At 37.5% G+C, this 8,156-nt stretch overlaps 1 protein-coding gene across 1 annotated transcript; it reads left to right on the top strand.

The window, feature by feature from the left end:
* Positions 1–213: 213 nt before the first annotated feature.
* Positions 214–7,793, top strand: LOC104545557 (ribonuclease 3-like; the record flags this gene model as incomplete). Its single annotated transcript, XM_010190737.1, has 6 exons — positions 214–355; positions 1,322–1,404; positions 1,518–1,621; positions 3,347–3,439; positions 4,234–4,280; positions 7,330–7,793. Coding segments are annotated over 6 exons (600 nt in total), but the record flags the coding sequence as incomplete, so codon positions are not given.
* Positions 7,794–8,156: the final 363 nt, after the last annotated feature.

The following is an 8,156-nucleotide window of genomic DNA, read 5'->3' as shown; positions in this document are numbered from 1 at the left end:
GTCAGACTGACAGCTTTGTAGTTCCTCGGGTCTTCCTTCCAGCACTTCTTATAGATGGGCATCACGTTTGCTAGCCAAAATGTCAATAAACTGAGAGAAGTAAGAGGCTACCAGGATAAATGTAACTTTTCTTTTTTTCCCCCAGCTCTCCCTACTGGTTATAGTTTTGCATTACTAATTGTTACCATTGAGTGGAATTTCTTTCTGTTGCAGCTGTTAAGAAGTTCTTTGGTGAACAACAGGACACAGGCCAAGGTGGCAGAAGAGCTGGGTATGCAAGAATTTGCCATCACTAATGACAAGACAAAAAGACCTGTAGCTCTTCGAACTAAGACTTTGGCTGATCTCTTGGAATGTGAGTTAATTTAGTTATAACAACTTAGTGCTTATGCAACTTCTTTTTTCTAGGGGCTTGTTTAGGAAAGCTGTTAGAAATCCCCCAAATCACTATTAAAAATATATGTTCAGGTTTTCAAATGAATTATGTTTGTACCTCTAAAAGCCAGATTTTTGAACAGTAGCCTAGATTTTTGAACTCTGTATAAAAAGAGGTGTAATTGCAGATACAAAGTTGTAGGTTTAGAATTTTGAGGGCCATGGTGACCAGGTCAAAAATATGTCTAGAATGTTAGAGCTTGTTAATCTACTTTGAGTTACTTAACACCAGTTTCAGTGTTTCATTAATATGGGCTTGTCACTGTTGGAAGATAAAATAGTTCCTTCACCAGTTGGATATTTCCGTGGTTCATTTTACTTCATTTTAGGAGGTTTCAAAGTGGTCATTCCACAAGAGGAAAAGCTACATGGAAATTAAATTATATTTATTACATCTATGGAAGTTTGTGCTACCTTCTTTTCAAAGAAAGTAGAAGCAGTGATAAATATTCTGCAAAGAAAGTTAATTTGTATCTTGTATACTTTGTTGTATTTTGTGAACCAGTCAGACCCCTTGGCTTTTGCCATATTCTCTAAGACAATGGAAATAGCTCACAAGCAGGAGTGATTTATATCTAAAAATTTCTGATGTTACCCAGTAGTGATGTATTTGTAAGTATCCATGGTCTCCTGGTTAAAATGGGAAATTAGGAGCCAAGTGTTCTTTTTAGCTCTTTAAATGACTGAGTGGATTTGGGTAAATCACTTAATCTCTTGGTCAACTTTATTTTTTCCTGTGTATGCAGGATAATAACATCCTCATCAGGTCACCGCTGTGAAACATAATTGAATGTGTGTTTAGAGTACTCAGAGATACTTGTTTCTAAAACTGCAAGCCATTAATGTTCTCTTTGGATGAGTGACAGTGCCCTTTGTTTTTCCCTAGCTTTTATTGCTGCCCTATACATTGATAAAGATTTGGAATACGTTCATACTTTCATGAATGTCTGCTTTTTTCCACGGCTAAAGGTAAGATCAGTCAAGTCCCTACTTTCCTGCCACTATGTTTTAACACATTATTGCATTTGAGACTCTTACCACAATCTCTCAATCATAAAACCATCTTTGTGAACTTCTTACAGGAGTTTATTTTAAATCAGGATTGGAATGATCCTAAATCTCAGCTCCAGCAGTGCTGCTTGACTCTCAGGACAGAAGGAAAAGAGCCAGACATTCCTCTTTACAAGTAAGAACTGGCATCGTATGGGTACAAGCTAATTATCGGTCTTTCTTGTATATGGAGGAAGATGTGATCAATCACCCTATGTTTTTTCCATAGTCTGGTTTTATTGTGGTTATTTAAGCCCTCCAGTCTCTCTTTGTCTGAAGATGGAAAATGTTATACCAATGTTTTCCAAGCTTTAGGTATTTAAGCCATTACAAGGAAGAATTAGTAAACATTTAATCTTAAACAGTTGCAAGGGAAAGTACAGTTTTTATGGTCAAATGGAGTATTTCATTGGCATCATTCTCTATTTGTTCTTTTTTAATCAGTTAGATACCTGAAGCTGGATAGGATGGATCTCCGTTCTCTCTTTCAGTTGTTAAATAGCATAACAGCTGCTTCAAAGAGACAATAATAAACTTAAGATTGTGTATTGCATCCATATCCATTCAATTAATGTAGGAATGGGTGCAATGTTAGCCTCCAGAAGAAGAGGTAAAGGCTATGAAAGTTCAAGGTGTGTGTTGTTGGTATTATTGTATCAAAAAGGCATGAAGAATGAAAGCTTAAGTGCATTTGCCACATTAACTGAAGTAAAGTTCTCAATGAAATGTAGTGGTTCAGTTATAGTGACAAACAGTGCACTCTAGAATAACACTGCAACTGATGCTCTGCAAATCTAACTCCTCAGTGTCTCTGTATGTGGGCTCACAGCTTTGTCTTGAGTGAGGGAGATGAATAGAAAAGAAACGATTCCTGATTCTTGTAAAACCCACAGAGTATCAAGTACCAAATGTTTGTTTTGTTTTGCTGTGATGATAAATTGATTTTTGTAGTACAGCTTAGAGCTAGTAATACGCTGCTATCTTTCTATTATCTTGTTAAATTCCTTTTCTTGGGGTTATCTGTTTCACTGCAGTCAGTACTATTGTTTTTAAATTTGGGGTGGGTTTTATTTGCTCTTGTCACAGCACACAGAGTACTATAGCTAGATACTTTAAAAACTGATGTGAAATTGGTGCTTCTTCCAAAAAGCAACAAGGTAGTAAACAGAACTCAAGCTGACAATGGGGAGAGATTTGGGACAGCATGAACAGCAGAAGAAGCAATTCACTGCATGTCAAGGGAATTATCTTTTTTCCCCTTTAGATGGTTGTTGATGCATGTCCTAGGCTTCAGCTCAAATGGAAAGTTTGTTTTGTGACAAACTGTAAGTTTTCAGAGCTGATGGAAAATTTCTTTGTACTGTGATAATTCACAGTAGAGAGCTACCATGTCCAATATATATCCTTGTGAAACCTTGCCAACTGCACAGCTCTCAGAGACTAAAATTTTAGTGCACGTAATAATCATATTATGATTATTTGCAATTGCACAGCCATGCACAATTAATATAACTCGATTACAAGTGTTTTCACAGTGTTTAAGCACTTTGTGTTGTGTAGTTTCCATTTTTGCTAATAGGTTAAAGTTTTTCTTTTCCTATGGTGCTCCTGAGTGAACCTGGAGGAATGAATATAACCATTATAAACACGGTGCATTTTAAGTAAATTTCTCCTTTTTATTGCACACTGTATTGGTGATCTCTGGGTTAATGTGGTTGATACAGGCATCTTTCAACCCCTTCTCCACACTCTGCACTAGTTCCACTCTATGTATTGACCAGACTGAAAGCTTGATGATTTATGTGCCACAAACAGATTTTAATAAATCCTGCTTAAATAAATCATATTTTTCTTATTTCAGGACTTTGCAGACAGTGGGACCGTCTCATGCCAGGACATACACAGTAGCTGTTTACTTCAAAGGAGAAAGAATAGGATGTGGTAAAGGCCCGAGGTACAGTGAAAAATAATTCACATGGTGTTAAAGTTTGAGTGTGGTGACAGTGTACAGAACAACTGACCATGGAGATAGACAAATGTGTGATTAGACTTAGAAAAGGAAAGTTACAGAGCCTTCTTCAAGCTATTCTGAGTTTCTGCCTTAGGAATACCTGAAGGGTTCAATATCTGTATAGTTCTGCGTCTTAAGCTTTTCTGATGAACTTGCCTACAAGGTGACTAGCAGTGCTAACCAATTTGTGGCTCTCAGAAACTGCGGAATAGCTTCCAGGAAACAATGACTTTATCTTTGGCTTTGCTACTGGATTACTGTCCAACTTGAGATGGCAAGTTAAGGGTGCAAGGCTCTCATTTTTTTCCCTGATGTTATTACTTTTAGGCATTTTACAATAGTTTCTGAAGTTGCAAAGACTTCAACCATGAGCCCCAAAGACTTTATTTTCTGCTGCCAAATGGTGGTGGTTATAAAAATATCATTGTTCTTATAGCATTCACACCTCTGATTTTGTTTCTTTTTTCTCTCAAGTAAAAGCAAATGTTTCACTGAAGAATGGACTAGAATATTCTCTTAGTGTTATTGATCTAAGTTTAAAAGTATTCTACTGTAGTGCTATTGCTCACGTATTTACGGAAAGGCTGATATATGAATGCACTCCAGGAATTACTAGCTACTGGTTACCCAAAGAGTTTTATTACAGAAGAATAGCTAGTTTTCCACTTTGTCAGAAACTTTAGTTTATTCTGTACGAGTTAAATCTTATGTAACATGTTTTTGTTTGGCTTTCACAGCATTCAGCAAGCAGAAATGGGAGCTGCAATGGATGCACTTGAAAAATGTAAGATATTTGGGCAACAAAGAATAATTTACAGTATACGCCCTTGGTCTTTAGTGAGGTGAGGTGCAGGTTTTGTGGGAGATAAGATTTGAACAGAACATCTGAGCTGAATGCTGTCAGCTTCAGAGCAGCAGGTTTTCCTCTTAGCACTTTGAAGACAATTTTGTAGCAGGTGAAGTTAATATGATACCAACAGTTATTTTTTTAAAAGGAGTTGATCTGCGACAGAGGTTGCAACTTACAGGGAGCCCTGTGCAGTGAATTCTCATTGAGGTTTTCTATGCTTAAATATGTAGTGAGATAAAACTGCTTAGTCTCTAGTAGTGTGGCTGTATCATCCTCTAATGTAGAGGAGGAGGAAATTTACTTCTCAGTTGCCAATTTAGAAAATAAAATTTGATCTCAGATTATACAGTAGACTAGAGAAAAATCTAACAGGCAGATCCCCAGCTAATGTAAGTCTATTTATCTGTTAAGAACAGCTTATATCAGCTGAGGATCCAGTGATCAGTGTATGCATCTCAAAATTACACACAGAGATAGCTAGCATGGGAGCAGTTCTTCATTGCAATGGAGGCTCAGAGTGAGTGTATGCAGACATCTCATGTGAAAGAACTACTTCAGTCAGTTGAGTTAAAGCACCAGGTGTGAACATACTGAAGGCGAATAGATTACATGTGTTTTATGAAGCAGGAGCTCTCTATTCAGAACAAGAAGGGGAAGTACTTTTTTTTTTTTTGAGTCAAAGGAAAGATGTGCAGTTCCTCAGACACCAAAGTTTTTTAATTTGTTATTTCTGCATCTGGAAATCCCGGGGCTTACAAATTTCAGAATACAATGAATCCCTGTAATTCATTTTTTTTTTATATTCATCTGTTAGACATATACTTCTCACTACCAGTAAATTTGATAAGTAGAAAAATGTAACTTCCTTTCTCCACTGAATATCTGCAAAATGTTACTGAAGTTTTCTGAGTGTTTTTTCTTGTGACAGTATTGCCACTCAGAACTGTGATCTTCATCTCCTATTAGTCCAAGTACTTCACAGCTCTTTACTGACATACATATTTGTTTGAATACCATAAGACTTTTAGAGGTCTCTATTCCAACGACCCCTCAAAACAGACCCAACTTTCAAGTTAGGTCATGTTGCTCAGTGCCTTGCCAGTCAAGTTTTGACTGTCTCTAGGGCTGGAGGCTCCACAGGCCCTATGGGCACCTTTCTAGTATGTATATGTTTGAGTGCGTTCTTTTGTTTGGTGGGGTTTTTTTTTGTTTTGATGCATAAGTAGATAACTTCAAATAAAAGTAATTTTCATGTACCTGTTTATATACGATAGCCATGATGAGTTTATTGCATAGATTTCCTTCTCAACATCTCAAACCGATTTATAAACAAACAGGTTGTTACCAAGCTGAGTTCTTCAGAGTTCTTAAAGAATAACCTTACAAGGCACAGTGCTGAAAATCCGATTTTCATTTTATGGTGCACGTGAGCAACAAAATATCCCAGAACTCCATAAACAAAGCACTAGTGCTTTTAAAAACAGCAGCAATTTAAAAACAATTTGCTTTTGTTTAGATTGTTTTCTGGTTTAAATAAGTATACCTCCTATTCCCCAGTTGTAAATAACTGATGAATAAACCTTTTATTCCTGTAGTATATAATAAAAGGAACAAATTTCCCTGGCTGATAAAACAAAACAGTAGAAAGTAATTCTGCTCTGCTGCAAACTTCTTCAGATTATGTGGCTTCTGCACAGTATTCTCTGGCTGCCTGTGACCTGGGAAGAGGAAGAAAATGCTTGGTGTCAAGGGACTCCTCTCTGAGGAGCCTCAGCTGAGCTCTCTCTTTGTAGCCAACTAGGGAGAGAGCAGTCCTTTGCCGAGACATCTCCCAGATTTGTTTATGGCTTTAAAGGTCAGCGTAGTAACCTTTTGCGTTCATCTCAGACACAGGTAGCCAGTGCTGATCCCAGAGCTCTGCGTGATCCCAGCAGGGTTTACCGCCAACTGCAGCCTGTCACATACCCTGCCACCTATTTGTTTTCTGACTGCCTGGAGGGTGCAGGTCTCTGCAGCACAGAGACAGATGAATGTCAGCACCCTGGTCATGCGGAAAATGTCATATTCTGTCAGCTGTGCATGAAATTGATAGCAATCCTGATCAATTATATAAGCTGGTTTTACAGCCTCAGTTCTAACTAGTATACCTACCTACTCGCCAATGGACAAATGTCTGAAATCAGAAGCATCGGTCCCCCTAGCTATTTCTCCATCACCTCAGCCTTGTCTAGTCTCTTTTAGCCAGTCTTCACTCATCCATGCTATTAAGACTATGCTAAGACTGTATTCTGGTACACAGCCAAGCATTAACACAGCTTTGGGCAACCTGGTCTAGTGGGAGGTGTAGGGGAGTTCGTGGTAGGGGGGTTGGAACTAGATGGTCTTTAAGGTCCCTTCCAACCCAAACCAGTCTGTGATTCTATCATTAACTTTTTCAGCAGCAGATTTTACTGCGTTCTATTTTGCTACGCTATTACTTTCGCATTAGGAACCCTGTCGTAATGTGGGGCATCTAGTGGATTCTGTATGGTCTAAAATAATAGTTATAATGGAAACATCTGTACAGTGCTTGAAACCAGTAGCTCATAATTTTTTGGACTGAGAACAAGACAACACTGACAGCATTGACAGTAGTCTCACATTCATTTTTCAGTATCGATCACCTGTTGCTAAGGGAACAGAATGTAAAACCCAGGTAATACCTGGCCATGTTGCTACCAGGATTTTTTACTGTTTTTGTGAGTGTGTTAGATTTGGCAGTGCTTTGTAGCAGGAGAAACAGATGTGGAAATCATAAAGAAACTGAAGTCTTATGATGCACAGCTCTGGTTTACTATGGATTATTAGAAATAAATGAGGAAAAATGATAATAACATTATTCCCCCCTACCCCTAATCTCATCAAAGTTTAAAAAAAAAAAAAAGCTGAGGCTTTCTGTGTTACCATTTTGTTTATTAATGTAAAATATTTCTCCTTGTGTCAGATAACTTTCCCCAGATGGCCCATCAGAAACGGTTCATTGAACGGAAGTACAGACAAGAGTTGAAAGAAATGAGGTGGGAAAGAGAGCATCAAGAGAGAGAACCAGATGAGACTGAAGAAGCACGGAAGTAAAAGGAGGGCACAGAAGCAGTGGCATATTTACTTACTTAATAACTCTTACTATGGCCTATGGAGACCTAACCTAGTTTCTTGCAGATGATGAATGAAGAGTGCCTGTTGATATAAAATAGAAAATCATAATCTCTTCTTTAAGAAAGTGTGTGTGTATATATAGTATTTCTTTAGTTTGGTTTTAAGTGCAGTTTGTTTGGCTTTTTAATAAGATTTGGTTTTAAATACTTTTAATTTTTATGAGAAGTTATGGGATTATTTTTATTATTTTTACTGTCTTGTATGAAGTAATAAAGTATTAATTTCAAAAGCCTGCAAGAGGAAAAGCTGTTTAACAATTGTCTCCTATGTCCAAATGCTGTTTTGTCAGTGACCAGCAAAGTTGTTGCATGAATGCCACTGTGGAGGAGGGAGGTATTAAGAGAAACTAATTCAGGAGAGCACTGAATCATGTACCTAGCTTAAGTTTTGCAGCTAAATGTACTTTACTCTGCTAAACCACAGCCATAAAATTCAGGTCTTTTTATAGAAACTGGTACAGTAATTTAAGCAAAGGAGATATTAAATTTTAATGTGACACATGCGTGTGGAGGGTTGGGGGGTTTTGTCTTTAAATTGGTATTGTAAAACTAAGAAAAAAAAAAACAACAGGTAATTATGGAGCAAGAGAATGACAACATTTTTCATAGAGAACGT

This window comes from Mesitornis unicolor, unplaced genomic scaffold, assembly GCF_000695765.1.
Source record: "Mesitornis unicolor isolate BGI_N332 unplaced genomic scaffold, ASM69576v1 Scaffold54308, whole genome shotgun sequence".
In the NCBI taxonomy this organism is placed as follows: Eukaryota; Metazoa; Chordata; class Aves; order Mesitornithiformes; family Mesitornithidae; genus Mesitornis; species Mesitornis unicolor.
The sequence above is the reverse complement of the archived record's forward strand: the minus strand, read 5'-3'. Positions and strand labels throughout refer to the sequence as shown.